The following is an 18,352-nucleotide window of genomic DNA, read 5'->3' as shown; positions in this document are numbered from 1 at the left end:
AGTCTAAGTACATTTGCACTGCTGTATTTCTCTCTCTGTTTCTCTCTCTGTCTGTCTTCCACTCTCTTCCCACCTCTCTCTCCCTCTCTCACTTTCATCCTTTCTTTCTCATGCCCCCCCCCCTCTTAGTCTGTCTAGCGAAGACACCTAGTTAAGGGCATTTGGAATTACCATAATTGCTTACACCTATCCATTTGATTGATCAGGATTAATTTATGGCTAGATAGCTCAACATGACAGACATATAACTATATCAGTGGAGGCTGCTGAGGGGAGGACGGCTCATAATAATGGCTGGAATGGAGTCATTGGAATGGTATCAAGCACATGGAAACCACGTGTTTGATAGCATTCCATTTACTCCATTCCAGACATTATTATGAGCCATCCTCCCTTCAGCAGCCTCCACTGAACTATATGTATAGCTAGAAACATGTAGATGACCAACTAACGTTAGCTAGATGGAAAATGGTTGTTGAAAAATGGTCGCAGGTAGCTAAATCCGTCCAGCTATCTAATAGAAGTTAACTGCTTAAACGTTACCCTGAATTGTGAATTTTTCTGAATGTTGCGCCTCTTGCCGAGATCAGTGGTGCCTTCATAGTACTTTGCCTGGTTGGACAGATAAAATCAATTATCCCCGAGCGATGCCATTGAGGTGCAAGCTATATACAAAAAGAAAGCTACAATAACAGTTACAGTAGCTAGCTAGCTAACGTTAGCTAAATAAAACTGTCTGGCAGCCAACTACTGTAGCTGGCTAGCTTACAAGGCCTGTAAATAAGTACAGTAGTGATCAACGTAAATCTAAAAACAGCTTAAATTATTTATTCCTATTTAATATTATGTTCTTATATAAAGACAAATATATTGTAATTATTCACCTACCTCCTCATGCCTTTTGCAAACAATGTATATAGACTCTTTTTTGTATTTTTTCTACTGTGTTATTGACTTGTTTATTGTTTACTCCATGTGTAACTTTGTGTCGTTGTCTGTTCACACTGCTATGCTTTATCTTGGCCAGGTCGCAGTTGTAAATGAGAACTTGTTCTCAACTGGTCTACCTGGTTAAATAAAGGTGAAATTAAAAAAAATATGATAAACAAATAGTGTTCTTTTTCCAGTCTTTTCAGTCCTCTGAAGAAGCAGGTAGTCAGCAGGTTGTCACCGTCAAAAATACACTTTTTGGCTGTGGGACACTATTTGGCATGACAGGCTCCCTTCAGGTCAGGGCCCATGGGCCGGTATTTCGGCCATGATTAGTACAAATTTAGATAGTTGACTTGAATAATTTAACAATCTAAAACATGTTTTAATGACATGGGATAATTGAGTGACTGTCAGTGAGTAACACAGGCAGTAACAAAATGAAAACTGCTGATGCAAAACCAATTTTTTAAATTACACCTTGTGTATTTACTATTCTAACTCTCAACAGGAAATTGAGACCCCAACTGAGTTGCAAAAATATACACTACAGTTCAAAAGTTTGGAGTCACTTGGAAATGTCCTTGTTTTAGAAAGAAAAGCACATTTTTGTTGTCCATTAAAATAACATCAAATTGATCAGAAATACAGTGTAGACATTGTTAATGTTGTAAATGACTATTGTAGCTGGAAACGGATTTTTTTTAATGGAATATCTAAATATGCATACAGAGGCCCATTATCAGCAACCATCACGCCTGTGTTCCAATGGCACGTTGTGTTAGCTAATCCAGGTTTATCATTTTAAAAGGCTAATTGATCATTAGAAAACCCTTTTTCAATTATGTTAGCACAGCTAAAAGTGTTGTTCTGATTAATGAAGCAATAAAACGGCCCTTCTTTAGACTAGTTGAGTATCTGGAGCATCAGCATTCGTGGGTTTAATTACAGGCTCAAAATGGCCCAAAATAAAGAACTTTCTTCTGATACTTGTCAGTATATTCTTGTTCTGAGAAATGAAGGCTATTCCATGTGAGAAATTGCCAAGAAAATGAAGATCTTGTACAACAGTGTGTTCTACTCCCTTCAAAGAACAGTGCAAACTGGCTCTAACCAGAATAAAAAGAGGACTGGGAGGCCCCGGTGCACAACTGAGCAAGAGGAAAAGTATATTAGATTGTCTAGTTTGAGAAACAGACGCCTCACAAGTCCTCAACTGGCAGCTTCGTTAAATAGTACCCGCAAAACACCTGTCTCAACGTCAACAGTGAAGAGGCGACTCCGGGATGCTGGCCTTCTAGGCAGAGTTGCAAAGAAAAAGCCATATCTCAGACTGGCCAATAAAAATAAAAGATTAAGATGGGAAAAAGAACACAGACACTGGACAGAGGAAGATTGGGAAAAGTGTTATTGACAGATAAATCTAAGTTTAAAATGTGTTCGGATCACAAAGAAGATAATTTGTGAGACGCAGAATAAATTAAAAGATGCTGGAGGAGTGCTTGACGCCATCTGTCAAGCATGATGGAGGCAATGTAATGGTCTGAGGGTGCATTGGTGGTCATAAAGTGGGAGATTTGTACAGGGTAAAAGGGATCTTGAAGAAGGAAGGCTATCACTCCATTTTGCAACTCCATGCCATACCCTGTGGACGGAGTATAATTGGGGCCAATTTCCGCCTACAACAGGACAATAACCCAAAGCACAGCTCCAAACTATGCAATAACTATTTAGGGAAGAAGCAGTCAGCTGGTATTCTGTCTATAATGGCGTGGCCAGCACAGTCACCGGATCTCAACTCTATTGAGCTGTTGTGGGAGCAGCTTGACCGTATGGTACGTAAGAAGTGCCCATCAAGCCACTCCAATTTGTGGGAGGTGCTTCAGGAAGTATGGAGTGAAATCTCTTCAGATTACCTCAACAAATTGTGAACTAGAATGCCAAAGGTCTGCAAGGCTGTAATTACTGAAAATTGACAATTCTTTGACAAAAGCAAAGTTTGAAGTTATTTCAATTAAAAATCATAATTTATAACCTTGTCAACGTCTTGACGATATTTCCTATTCATTTTGCAACTCATTTCATGTATCTTTTCATGGAAAATAAGGACATTTCAAAGTGATTCCAAATTTTTTAACAATAGTGCATATATATACAGTGGGGCAAAAAAGTATTTAGTCAGCCACCAATTGTTCAAGTTCTCCCACTTAAAAAGATGAGAGAGGCCTGTGATTTTCATCATAGGTACACTTCAACTATGACAGACAAAATTAGAGAAAAAAATCCAGAAAATCACACAATTTATTTGCAAATTATGGTGGAAAATAAGTATTTGGTCAATAACAAAAGTGTATCTCAATACTTTGTTATATACCCTTTGTTGGCAATGACAGAGGTCTAACGTTTTCAGTAAGTCTTCACAAGGTTTTCACACACTGTTGCTGGTATTTTGGCCCATTCCTCCATGCAGATCTCCTCTAGAGCAGTGATGTTTTGGGGCCCGTCGATGGAAGGATCAGACCCAGGGGCAGAGTGGTAGGCGTACATTTTAATTTATTAAATGAACACCGAAAAAACAACAAATGCAAAACTAAACGTAAAGTCTAGTAGGGCTAAACAGCACAGTACCAAAAACAAGATCCCACAAACTACAGGTGGAAAAAGGCTGCCTAAGTATGATCCCCAATCAGAGACAACGATAGACAGCTGCCTCTGATTGGGAACCATACCCGGCCAACAAAGAAATCGAAAACATACATTGCCCACCCTAGTCACACCCCTAACCAAATAGAGAATTTAAAGGATTTAAAGGTGAGGGCGTGACAGCCAGTCAAAGGTTTGGACACACCTATTTTTTTTTACCTTTATTTAACCAGGCAAGTCAATTAAGAACAAATTCTTATTTTCAATGACAGCCTAGGAACAGTGGGTTAAGTGCCTGTTCAGGGGCAGAACAACAGATTTGTACCTTGTCAGCTCGGGGGTTTGAACTTGCAACCTTCCGGTTACTACTCCAACGCTCTAACCACTAGGCTACCCTGCCGCCCCACAAGGCTTTTTCTTATTTCTACTTTTTTCGACATTGTAGAATAATAATGAAGACGTCAAAACTATGAAATAACACACGTGGAATCATGTAGTAACCAAAAAGTGTTAAACCAATCACAATATATTTTAGATTCTTCGAAGTAGCCACCCTTTGCCTTGGAGCTTTGCAACCAGCTTTATGAGGAATGCTTTTCCAACAGTCTTGAAAGACAACATATGTTGAGCACTTGTTAGCTGCTTTTCCTTCACTCTGCGGTCCAACTCATCCCAAACCATTTGAATTGAGTTGAGGTCGGGTGATTGTGGAGGCCAGGTCATCTGATGCAGCACATCATCACTATCCTTGGTAAAATATCCTTACACAGCCAAGAGTTGTCTTTTGGGTCATTGTACTGTTGAAAAACAAATGATAGTGCCACTAATCGCAAATCAGATGGGATGGCGTATCGCTGCAAAATGCTGTGGTAGCCATGCTGGTTGTGTACCTTGAATTCTAAATAAATCACTGACAGTCTCAACAGCAAAGCATCCCCACACCATCACACCTCCTCCATGCTTGACGTTGGGAACCACACATGCGGAGATCATCCATTTACTTACTCTGCGTCTCACAAAGATACAGCAGTTGGAAGCTAAAATCTCAAATTTGGACTCATCAGACCAAAGTACAGATTTCCACCAGTCTAATGTCCATTGCTCGTGTTTCTTGGCCTAAGCAAGTCTCTTCTTCTTATTGGTGAACTTTAGTAGTGGTTTCTTTGCATCAATTCGACCATGAAGACCTGATTCACATAGTCTCCTCTGAACAGTTGATGTTGAGATGTGTCTGTTACTTGAACTCCGTGAAGCATTTATTTTTGGGCGGCAATCTGAGGTGCAGTTAACTCTAATGAACTTATCCTCTGCAGCAGAGGTAACTCTGGGTCTTCCTTTCCGGTGGCGGTCCTCATGAGAGCCTGTTTCATCATATTTCTTGAAATTTTCCAGATTGACTGACCTTTATGTCTTAAAGTAATGATGGACTGCCGTTTCTCTTTGCTTATTTGAGCTGTTCTTGCCATGATATGGACTTGGTCTTTTACAAAATTGGGCTATCTTCTGTATACCACCCCTATCTTGTCAAAACACAACTGATTGGCTCAAACACATTAAGGAGGAAATAAATTCCACAAATTAACTTTTTACAAGGCACACCTGTTAAATGAAATGCATTCCAGGTGACTATCTAATGAAGCTGGTTGAGAGAATGCCAAGAGTGTGCAAAGCTGTCATCAAGACAAAGGGTGGCTACTTTGAAGAATCTCAAATATAAAATATATTTTGATTTGTTTAACACTTTTTTGGTTTCTACATGATTCCATATGTGCTTTTCATAGTTTTGATGTCTTCATTATTATTATACAATGTAGAAAATAGTAAACGTAAAGAAAAACCCTTGAATGAGTAGGTGTGTTCAAACTTTTGACTTGTATATATTTTTTTCAAATTCTAATAATTTTTTCAAATGTATTTGTAGCTCCTATGTAGCTGTGGTCCTGCATGTACTCTGTGTTTAATAGCAAAGTGTCACTTGCCACATCGTCAGTGACAATTTGCTTCTTGAAAGTCCAATATCTTGAAAACTTGACTGCTCCGATTTGCAAACTGTATCAACAGTGAACTGAAAATACCAAAACATTTTTATTTTAATAGGTACTTACAATAGCCATTTTAGAAATGTTACCTTTCCCAATGATGCAGAGTAATGTTTTTAATAAAAAACGTGTTTTTATTACGTTGAACATTAGCTTTTTATAACAGAATGTTAAAATTAGGTTAAATAACGTTGTTGTTTTTAAAAATCAAGTTTCACTACTCAAATGCACCTAATGTCCGACTGTAAAAACAGGCTGTTCACTCTGCTTCTGTCCGGCAAACCGTACTAGAGCACCCGCTCTCTCACCAACAAGGTCCGAGACAGCTTCTACCCCAGCCCGTAAGACTGCTAAATAGTTAATTATCTGCATTGTACCGTATCTTGCACTAACTGACTCTATATACACACTTCCTCACACACACTACGCCGACACTCTCACACAAACCTCCACATACAGTACACATACACTTTCACACTCATATGCTTCTGCTACTCTGTTCTTTATTCTTACTCTTATTATTATCTATCCTGATGCCAGTCACTTTACCCTGCCTTTATGTGGACTAAATATCTACCTCAAATACCTCGCACCCCTGCACCCCTGCACCTTGAACTGGTACTAGTACTCCCTGTATATAGCTCCATTCTTGTGTATTTTATTCCTCTTGTGTTAATATTTAAATGTTGTATTATTGTTTTTGTTTTTTTACTTTGCAACGTTGGGAAAGGCTCATAAGCAAGCATTTCACATACAAATCTACACACGTTGTATTTGGCGCATGTGACAAATATAACTGTATTTTATTTTATTTGATAAAATGACAATGCTCATAATTTCGCATGAACAACGAGTATTTTCTTAATAGTCAATTATGTATTTATTTAATTGGATTATTCAAGCCTATGTTTGGCCGAGGTAGGCCTGTAGATCCCTAAATTCTCTTTTCCCTAAATGATCTTCTCTGAGTGACTTTTAGAGAAAAAAAAAGCCAATCAAAGACCAAAGGCCTGAGTAGAAATTTCTCCTGATGACGAAATTAAGACCTACGTGAAAATGTGAGTGCTTCTACATTTCTGAGAGGGTATCCATCACATTCATCCGCGCGGATGTGGGCGCAATGATCGAGTATGGAAAGGGCACGCGCGCGGGTGAGAGGGGAACCCTGAAAAGATCCAACATGGCCCGTGTAATCAAATCTCACGCGTGGGTATGACAAAATAAAACAGACACAAAACACTTCCAAACCCAGCAAATAAAGTGACTTGGGTAATACAGTCATTATTCTCAACTATTCATTGTAAACTTTGACTGCAGACACCCTTGTCAATCAATCTTTACCATGGCCTACATTCTAAATCTTAAAGTGTGATAGGGCCTACAAGCTTCAGCACTATTGTCACGTGCAGAAAAGATAGTTGATGGACATAAATCTGTGCGAGAAAGCAATCAGCCTCTGAAATGTCACGCGCTTGAGTCCAGTAAATTGCCCGAGGGCGTCAAGGATTGGACATGAAACAACTGACTGTTGGTGGCTGAAAATATTTAATCCGTTCTGACCATACTATTGGACAATTCACTCATACAAAGTGTAATATACAGTACATCGCACGAATACACATTTCACTGTTTGTTTTTATCATGCATGGTTAATAGGCTATAATCTACTGTTTTGGCTGTTGCATTTAATCACAGTAAAAAAAAAACATGGCCCGCTGCGTTAATTGTGATAGGTGGAGGTACATGACGTCTAGCCTATACTTACAGTAGGCAAATATGTATATTTTAATGAATGCGCTCAACGTTTCTTTCCAAATATGCTTTCAACAATAATGTGACGTTTTTATTGCCTTTTTTGAACATGTTGCAGTGTTAACCATGATTTTAACGCTATACCGATGGTTTTAATGCGTTATTATTATGCTAATTAATGCATACCATAAAGCTGGCGCTTTTATCCAAAACGACTTTTCATGCGTGCAGGCTATTTATGGGGGGCCCGAGGAATCGAACTCACCACAACCCTGGCGTTGCAAGCACCATGCCCTACCAACTGAGCCAAATAGGACTATTGAATTCCTATTATTAGCAAGGCTATATTTCAGAATTCACAAATCGGACAAATGATATAATAATATAACAAATAGTCTAGGCCTATATTATTATTATTACTATTATCATTATTAATAATGATAATCATAGTAGTAGTAGTAGAATAGACAGTGGTAGTAGTAGTAGTAGGAGGAGTAGTAGTATTAGTAGACCTATAACTTGTAACTTATTCACATAGACACCCCCCCCCCCCAAAATTTTTTTTTTTTTTTTTTTAAATATGTTTTACCTTTATTTAACTAGGCAAGTCAGTTATTTACAATGACGGCCTACAATAACCTAGCAGGCCTATAACAAACTCCTCAGGCACACTCTTTAGGCTAGCCTTACAATTATTTAATTAAGCCTAGTATAAATGTGAAATCATACTGGATGGTGAACCTGACACTATTTTTCCAAATAGTATAGGCCTACTGCAAATACTTTACCTATGAGACAGATCCATATTTGTACATCATGACAGCAAGGCAGTGAGGAGGTGAAATATTTTCCCCCGCGCGCTATGGAGGCTAGCCCTTTGCGCCTGAGTTATAGCGCAGAGGATATTGCACGGCTAAAGGGGGTGATGATGTCTCTCTGCCCGGAAGTATTATCAGCCTGATATACTGCTTGCACAATAGCCTTTATAAAATATAGGGCATATCTACACTCACGTGCACGCACGAACGCAAAGGCAGGCTGCTGCACACGTTCACGCACAGCCATAGCCATTGCACATGTCGACTTCCTATATCGAAAATTAGGCAACAAGTAAAAACTTTTTTTATCTCGATAGGTTACCTTACATATATATCATAACTGCAAACAAATTATCCTGCATTTTACTAAAGTTAATTCAATCTGAACCATATTGAGCCTAGGCCAATATTTTTTTCATGCGTCCATTATGTGGTAGCCAAATAAGCTAGCCTACCAAAAAATATGACACACAAAAAAAAATGTATTTTAATTGCTGACTTAAACGAAAGTCTGGGAGCATTAAGTATTCCAATTCGACTCCTCCCCCGGCCATGCCCTCTAATTACCGCTGCTCAGCTCGTGCTAAATCCTGCACGGGACCATATATACCCAAAGAGTGAGAGGGAGAGAAAGTGAGAGGGAGAGAAAGTGAGCGGGAGAACGAGTGGGGGAGAAAGAGATCAATTGTTAGTCGTGGCCAATTGCGACTGTTTTGTTGGGCATCACTGTCCACGGGATGGTTTCATGTTGTGGCTCGTGCGTCACCCCGGAACCGTGGAAAGGAAAAGTGGGAATGTAACTGGACTCAAAGTCTCCCTACCCTGCGGCAAAGCGACCAAGATGCGGTTGCAGAAGCACCTGTGATCGGATTTCCCACAACTTTTAATTTAGGCATAATTATTTTGAAGTATAACCAGAGCATAAACAACTCTCCGAAGTGTCACCTGATAAGCTACTATGACCTCCAAAGAGCCCACGGTTATGCAGGACCGGAGACGCAGTGCGCTGAACCAGCTCCCGCCGCCGGCCATCTCCAGCAAGCCCCTGACGCCGTTCAGTATAGAGGACATCCTGAACAAGCCCTCGGTGAAGAGAAGTTACTCCAGCTGCGGGACGGCGCACATGCTCTCCTGCAGCGAGAAGCTGTCCTCTTCGGGTCACAGTCTGTGCAGCCGTGCCTTTTTCACCCAAACCTCCCCACTCTGCGCTCTGGAGGAGCTAGCCAGCAAAACCTTCAAAGGCCTCGAAGTCAGTGTTCTTCAAGCGGCAGAAGGTACGTCTGAACAGTCACATCTTTGTTTATCATATGCAGTTATTAGGTACAGACTGTGTAGCCTAGGGTGATTCTGCTTAAGGTCTACACATGCAACTGACGAAATAGATCATGTAAGGACTCTATGTGTGTGTGTGCTTGCAGTGGGTCTGTGCACAGACATATTTCTTTCAGAATTTGAAAATTTAATTAAAACACGATGCATGTTTTTGCATAACCTGCCATGCCAAAACGCTTACAACTGTGAAGGAATTTGAAAATACATATGTGTATCGAATTGGTTATTTTTATGTGAACAAAAATATATTAGAGCTGAATAGTTCCACCATGTAAACACGAATATTAAGCGTATGCAAAATACTAATCCACATAATATTCATAACTAATGCAATATTTAGTTTAAGATTATTGTCAGTAGACCTATTGTATCACTTTATTGTCGTCTGTTATTAATTAGCCTATACGTAGCCTAGCCTATTGGCGATATTGTTGTTATTGTTGGTGGTGGTGGTTTTAGATGAGACATACATACACAGGCCTGTTATTAGTCTAGCGGTTATTTCTGTAAGGTTTCTTGGAGCGACATTATGCCTGGTGATTCACTAAATGCCTATAGGCTAATATTCTTATTCTCTAAATATCATTTCACAGGGCGAGACGGCACGACACTATTCGGTTCGCGGAATAACCCCAAAAAGCGCCGGAAGTCTCGCACGGCCTTCACCAACCACCAGATCTACGAGTTGGAGAAGCGATTCTTGTACCAGAAGTACCTGAGTCCAGCTGACCGTGACCAGATAGCACAGCAGCTCGGCCTCACCAATGCACAGGTCATCACCTGGTTCCAAAACCGGCGCGCTAAACTCAAACGCGACCTGGAGGAGATGAAGGCGGACGTGGAGTCGGCCAAAGCCGTGGGCACAGTGTCTTTCGAGAAAATGGCCAAACTAGCCGAGCTGGAGAAATGCGCAGCTAACGGCGCGCTGGGCCCTAACAGAGCCGAGTCACCTTCGCTATTGAACCATGAGCATGACACATCTAACAAACTATTATTGTCCTCGCCTTCATCGCCATATACAGACCATGCTAGCAGTAAGGGCTGCTCCGACGATGAGGAGATTGACGTGGATGACTGAGGATTTTACCTTTGTATCTATCTCCCTCTTACCACGACGAAAGTGCCATTAATGCACCACATGTACTCATGAGGCTTTTATGAAGAACACTCAGCATCGCATGAACTGTGTCATCTGCAACGACAGACGCGGGCAGCTGTTGTATTCATCCATTCATTTAACCAACGTGGAATAGTTTAAAGAAAAGCAATATGTACACTTAACCTATCCACAAATTATCTGTCCACACACACACACACACACACACACACAGACAGTCTTACCATTACGGGCTAATAACACTAGCTAGTAACTCAACCTATGAATTATTTGAATGCATGTTTTATTTTAAACGACTGTAATGGTTTGAATATTATAGGGACATTCATATTGAAATACACAAAACATACTGTATGTTAGGCTGTGTGTGTGTGTTATAACTAGGCCTACATATGTCAAACGTTTGATAACGATGGGAATACATTTTCTAAAATAATAATCAAAGATAAATCATATTTCACCTGGTTGCTTGCAATATCAGTCACATTTGAATATATTTATAATGGTTTGTATACCTGTAAGTGCCTTTTAATGCCAGAACATCATTTACAACCTAATGTAGGCATATGAAGTGTAATGTATTCCAAAATAAAACGTTTCGTTTCTCACTATTCCCATTCATTTTATTGAAGAACAGGCCTAAATAGCATGAAATGCTTTTGGGACCATTGTTAGTTTAATTCCAGCTCTTATTGCAATCAGCATTCTATATTATAATGACATATTTTAGTTGTTTCCAAATATTTGCTCACATTCCGGTCCAATATTAAATTAACATGCACCTCGAGGCAAAATATCATTTTTCTTTCACATTGAAAATACATTGAACACAATGAAAACCTGCTTTCTGACCCGGCAAAGTGTGTTTTCATTTCCTCAATAGAATTGTTGTGAGAAACGCCAATCTGGAGCACAGAGGCCATAAAGGAGGCACAAAAACGTCGAGTTCTGGGCCAGCTTCTCCAGGCTGTTTGTGAGTTTTTCACTCACTCTCTACGTAGAAGCGTGAAACCGGCGGACAAATGAGTACTGCTCCCCGGTGTGACAGCGGCAATGGGGCAAGGGCGAACTCCAGCCGCGCGCAATACGGAGACAAGCGTGTCCCATTCCACATAAAAGGACACAAACGATTGGAGGCCATATGGTTTCTGAGGTTTCCTCACAATTCCAGTCAATTTGATGGATTGATTAAACCCTCCTTTTTTTTGCTACAAAGGCTGTAATGCATACATAGTTCCTCTGAGGGCATCTGGGCTCATCATAGCTATCACTGTCGACCCTTTTTTTACTCGCGCGTCTTTAACAAGTCTATGCATCACAATTGAAGTCTCATTCTGGAGAGGGGTCTGGTCTGTGCTTTGTGTTTGTGTGAGGAGCTAGAAATAATACGTTTGGCTTTTTGGGCGATAGATCTTCCATCAGTTCATCTTGTGGCCTGGGTGTTTTTCATGCTAAGTAGGGAAGTCCCATGTTTAAACGGTGACATTTGTGCGATTGGTAGAGAGCTTTGTTTTCGTTTTGTGTTCTTCTGTTAGCTACCTTTCTTTGTCTATGACCTTTTTTTATGAAGTTGAGAGCCTAATAATCTGAACCCAAGATGTTAATAATTTATTATGGAGTTAGATTTAATATAGATACATAACGCACTAGGCCTAATAGAAAACTCGCCTTTGAAGTTGAGAATCGAGGATAATTCTTCAACCAATTTTATTAAAAACTATTATCTAGGATGCCTACTATAAATGTATTGTTTTCAGTTAGGCCTAGTTTAATGAAAGCCTCATTGCATTCAATCCACATAATTATTATTAGGCTGTCGTCATAATAATAATAATACTTATCATCATTATTATTATTTGTATTCATTATTATTATTATTAGTAGTAGTAGTAATTGTAGTAGTAGTAATTGTAGTAGTAGTAGTAGTAGTAGTAGTAATTGTAGTAGTTGTAGTAGTAGTAGTAGTAGTAGTAGTAGTAGTAGTAGTAGTAGTAATTGTAGTAGTAGTAGTAGGCCTAGTAGTAGTAGGCCTAGTAGTAGCAGTAATAGTAGAAATCAAATTATAGGAGGAAGTATTAGTATTGAAATGAGTATTTTCTTTGTTAATATTAGCCTACAATTTGTTTATTATTATCATCATTAGTTTATTTCTACCGTGTATATTGTTGTTAGTAACCTAGTTTATTATTATTAAATTATATTATTAGGCCTGTTAGCAACACTATTTTGATAATGTTATTATAATTAGTCTATGTTATTGTTGTTATTATTAAATTATTCTTGTTGTCATTATTTGGGCTGTGTTATAAATACTCTCCCTAATTTGTTCCATTTAGTGCTATTAGTATTGGTTGGAAAGTTTGGAAGTTAAAGCAGGCTGCCTTCCCTGCAAAAAAAATGTTCGCTGCTCAAGATGTCTGGCAGAATAGGCTCGAGGCTGCGTTATAGACCTATGACTCGCACACAGAGGGTAAGCCAACTTTTGTCCCATCCCTGAGGCTGAATTAAACTGCGAAAGTCCTACGTTTGTGTCACGTAAATACCTGATTATTTTTTATTAAATAATACAAAATCAAATTATAAAAAAACAACATCGAATTAAAGGGATACTTCGGGATTTTGGCAATGCCATTTGTCTACTTCCCCAGAGTCAGATGAACTCGTGGATATCATATTTATGTCTTTGCCTGCCGTTTGAAGGAAGTTTCTAACGAGCAGTAGAGCGGTAGAGCACAATGACTAGAAGTCTATGGCAATGGGCATCTACTAGCATGCTAGCAGATACTCATAGACTTCCAGGCATTGCGCTAACGCTAGTTAGCATTGGCTTGCGAAACTACCTAACTTATTTTAAACTGGACACAGAGACATACAAATGGTATCCATGAGTTCATCTGACTCTGGGGAAGTAGATAAAAGGCCTCATTGCCCAAATCCCAAAGTATCCCTTGAACAATTGCAGGCCTTAATTAGCCTATGGATGCATGTGTGGACAATGTTGATTCTCTTACGGTTATCAATATTGTACGCTGCTCTATTCATTTCAGGCAGCAACATTTATATTTTGATTGGTTGTGTTGGGTAAAATTTAGGTCGAGGATTTGTTTTTGCACTTTTTTTTCAACGTTACTTGACGTGAAATAATTTTCACCGCAGAACATATCCTAGAACAGAGAAGCTTCATGTGTTTTTAAAAAAGTGTACTTTAGATATATTGCTTCCACATGGTTTCTGATGTGGATGTCTTTAATGCAGGGTCAAACAGTGACCAGTACAAAGTGTGCTATTCCAGTTAGGCACGTGCTGGTCTCAGTTCCTTATTTTATGTGTTGTCCAACGGCAAAGACAAGTGCAATCCCCAATACCTCACTATGGTAATTAATCCACAAGTTTTAAGTGTATTTCAGCTAGGGAGGGAAAAGAAAATCACTAGTTCATTCGGTTGGAAAATTGAAGTTTGATGCATGAATCCCTGCTGAAACAATAGGGTCTGCACCCTTCTCCCCCTCCACTACCCCCTCCCCTCCCCCTATCTCTCGCTCTCTCTCGCTCTCAATTCAATTTCAATTTTAAGGGCTTATATGTTTACTTTAAACAATAACACATTTACAGTAAACATTAGACTTACTCTCTCTCTCTCCCCTACTCTCTCTCTCTCGCTCTCTCTCTCTCGCTCTCTTTCTCGCTCTCGGGTCCTAATCACTTGTTTTGATAATTGGTCATTTGATTTGAAATGATCTTCGAAAGTTATCCACAGTTATTTAGGGCTAACAAAGCATTTTGTTTTTTGCTTGTCCTCTTTTTTAATTCAAGTAGGCCCTATCATGCCGGCGGCATATGTCACTTTCGTTGATAACAATAGTATTTTCATTTTATTTATATATATATTTTTATTCAGGTTAGTTATTAAGAACATATTTCGCTAACATTACCCCTAATACAATAGTTTGAAGAATTGGAATGGATAATGGAAATAATCATGCATTCTGTCTTTCAATGATTTCTGGACAAATAACCTTTCGGTTGATATAGCTTTTCATCAGGGTAGGATCAAGTGGTCAACATCATAAACAAAGGAAGAAGAAGAATTTGAACGATTCTTGGCTCGACCACGTTCCCCTAGTATGATTTGAAGTGAGAAATAATATAGATTACGATGGGGGGGGGGGGGGGGGCTTGATTAACCACTAAATAGGGTACATTTTAAAGTTTTAGATATTAAGTTCCTGTACAGCCCCTTAACATTTCGAACTTCAATTTTACAGGCTATTGAACAAAGCATGTCGCTGACAAAATTGATAGATGTATTAATTTACTTTAACCAGAGATTAATTACTATCCACTGAGATAATTATACGAGCCTTTTCCCCTTGAATTTGCATATTAATCAAATTCTAGTTTATAATTCAAACGGCAAATGGATTTAGAGGCATTGGATAGGCATAACTCCCAAAAATCTCTCTCCCGGATCTCTTTCTCTCCCTCCGGCTCGGCTCACTCCTCCCTTGCGTGCTGCTAAGCCGCTTGTCAAGTGTATTAAAATCTGAGATGCAGAACGAGCTCGCGTGGCTATTTGGTGAAAACAGAAATTGCCTGTCTACGTTTATGATGTGTTCATGCTGGGCAGGCAGATCTCAAGATTTAAAGGGAAAGAGACCTACTGTGTGTGTGTGTGTGTGTACGCGTGTCTCTGTGTGTGAGATTATGGAGACCATTTGTTACCACTAATTTTTGTACCCTCTATAGCTATAGAAATTAATATAAATAACTAGCTATTGGTCAAACTTCATTTTTGAACTTTGGAATCTGCAGAACGAAATAATATTATATGTGTATTATCTCTATCTAGTGTGCAAGTATGGGGGAAAAAATAAAGATTACAAAGGCACCAACAAAAGATAGAAATATAGGCTACAGAAATATTGTCAAAATAACCTATATCCAGTGCAGCAAACAGAGTTGAAAGGGAAAATACCAGGCCACAAGGCTATAGACAAATCAACAGTATCCCTACTCCCAGCTTGCTTGCATTGTCCACATTGAAAATGCTCAGGTGAAAGCACTCTTATCTAATGGGCAAAATCTACCTCATCTATTCATTTAATAGAAGCTTATAAACAAACAGAATTCACTGACTATGTCTCTGCTCCACATGCGTTGGAATGGCTCCTCGAGCACAGCTGCTGTCTGCAGCTTCCTCCAGGGTTTTGGATTCAGAAGACATGAGACAAATCTGTTGTGATCAGTTTAGTATTGGCACACAGTTCACCGACAGGTAATCCAAAGATGACTTTAAACTACATGCCTTTTGGTGCTTAGAGATCTTATCTTCAAATCTCTCTCTTGTGTTTTTATCAGAGCTGTGACAATGTTTTGTTATTGACTTCCATGGAAACAGCCGAGATAACCCCCGATCATCAAGACACGGTCATTAGCTATATTAGGAGGCCAAATGTGCATTAATTATAGATCCAACCGTGATGTCGATTAAATACACTCCCCTGCTCATCTTCATAAACAAGAATGTAAGTTATTGAATCAGGATAAATCGTTATTTATGAACACACATAATTCCATTCCAATGTTGAGTTCTTTGGTTTGACTTGGAAATATGAAGCTATGGCCTACTTGATAACCCAATTTGCACAAATTTTATGTCTGTAAGTGCATTTGGGTAGTGTGTGTGTGTGTGTGTGTGTGTGTGTGTGTGTGTGTGTGTGTGTGTGTGTTCCTACGTCAGAGCCTCAGAGGGGTCATCAGTGTACTTTTCTTAATCATTACTGACTTGCCACCACAGTTATCTCATGACATAGCTGTCATCAGTTGAGTGTTTATGGTGACATAATTCTTGCTAATTGGTCTTCAGTGACATCCTCTGCCTTCACACCAACATTTTTGACCGTAGTGGTTAATCTAGAGTTACTAGTGCCCCCATGTGACCAGAGATGATAATGTTCACCTGATATGTGTGCTCAGATACTGCTATCAATGTATGTGCCTTTACTGCCACCTTGTGGTGTAGTATGTACCTTACACCCTCCTTCATAAAGGAATGCTCCATTTTCTTTATATAACCTTTATTTCACTAGTCAATTCAGTTTAGAACAAATTTGGACAACGCTGGGCCAATTGTGCGCCGCCCTATGGGACTCCCAATCACGGCCGGTTGTGATACAACCCGGAATCAGACCAGGGCTGGAGATGCGGTGCCTTAAACTGCTGCGCCACTCGGGAGCCCAAATGGTTCTGCATTCTTGGGAATGGTTTCCTTCCTCTCACACCAAACGCACATAACTATATCTTGAAAGAAACAAATTCAACAGAATTTCATATTTGATATTACCGCATCCTCTGCAGTTGGAAAAGAAAGTATGACAGTGTGTGAAATCCAGTGGAGGCTGCTGAGGGGAGGATGGCTCATAATAAATGCTGGAAAAGAGGTAATGGAATGGCATAGAACACATGTGTTTGATGCATTTGATACAGTAAGAGAAAGATAAATAGGAAAAACACATTTTACCCTTGAGTATGAGGTCTGGTGTGTTGTGTACCCTGCGGGGGAGGTCTGGTGTGTTGTGTACCCTGCGGGGGAGGGCTGGTGTGTTGTGTACCCTGCGGGGGAGGGCCGGTGTGTTGTGTACCCTGCGGGGGAGGGCCGATGTGTTGTGTACCCTGCGGGGGAGGGCCGGTGTGTTGTGTACCCTGCGGGGGAGGGCCCGATGTGTTGTGTACCCTGCGGGGGAGGGCCGATGTGTTGTGTACCCTGCGGGGGAGGGCCGATGTGTTGTGTACCCTGCGGGGGAGGGCCGATGTGTTGTGTACCCTGCGGGGGAGGGCCGATGTGTTGTGTACCCTGCGGGGGAGGTCCGGTGTGTTGTGTACCCTGCGGGAGAGGGCTGGGGTGTGTCCAGGCCTGCTGAGCATTGGAGTGTCTGGAAAACAGCTCAGAGATAACCACTGTGTGGACGATTGAGGCTCTGGATAGTACACACACAGTGAGACTCAGAGAGATCCAGGCATGTTCCTAGACACAAATTAATAAAGACACACACACGTTAAATATCCACACACAATGGCAGTCTCTCTAGGAAACATGGAGATACACACACATATGCACACCCTCAGACACAGAAACAGAGACAAAGAGACTCACTTGGGGCATACAGACACTCAAAGATACAGTGCATTAGAAAGGTTACAGACCCCTTGACTTTTTCCAAATGTGTATACATTGCAGCCTTATTCTAAAATTGATGAAATCATTTTTTCTCTCTTATGAACCTGCACACAACACCCCATAAAAACAAAGCAAAAACAGGTTTTCATTTCTTTTTGCTAATTTATTCAAAATAAAAAGCTGAAATATTACATTAACATAGTAAGTATTCAGACCCTTTACTCAGTACTTTGCTGAAGCACCTTTGGCAGTGATTACAGCTTCGAGTCTTCTTGGGTATGACGCTACAAGCTTGGCACACCTGTATTTGGGGAGTTTCTCCCATTCCTCTCCGCAGATCCTCTCGAGCTCTGTCAGGATGGATGGGGTGCATTGCTGCACAGCTATTTTCAGGTCTCTCCAGAGATGTGATCAAACATCAAGTCCTGGCTCTGGCTAGGCCACTCAAGGACATTCAGAGACTTGTCCCGAAGCCACTCTTGCGTTTTTTTGGCTGTGTGCTTAGGGTCGTTGTCCTGTTGAAAGGTGAACATTCACCCCAGTC

General features: G+C 40.1%; 1 protein-coding gene across 1 annotated transcript; it reads left to right on the top strand.

Annotated features, from left to right (window-relative positions):
- The first annotated feature begins 8,820 nt into the window (after positions 1-8,820).
- LOC110502397 (transcription factor LBX1-like) lies at positions 8,821-12,546 on the top strand. Its single transcript, XM_021580388.2, has 2 exons — positions 8,821-9,456; positions 10,108-12,546. Exons 1-2 carry the CDS (start codon positions 9,141-9,143, stop codon positions 10,590-10,592), a joined length of 801 nt encoding a protein of 266 aa, XP_021436063.1. The 5' UTR covers positions 8,821-9,140; the 3' UTR covers positions 10,593-12,546.
- The last annotated feature ends 5,806 nt before the right edge of the window (positions 12,547-18,352 follow it).

This window comes from Oncorhynchus mykiss, chromosome 23 (genome assembly GCF_013265735.2).
Source record: "Oncorhynchus mykiss isolate Arlee chromosome 23, USDA_OmykA_1.1, whole genome shotgun sequence".
Classification (NCBI taxonomy): domain Eukaryota; kingdom Metazoa; phylum Chordata; class Actinopteri; order Salmoniformes; family Salmonidae; genus Oncorhynchus; species Oncorhynchus mykiss.
Note: the sequence above shows the minus strand (reverse complement) of the source record. Positions and strands in the feature narration are given on the sequence as shown.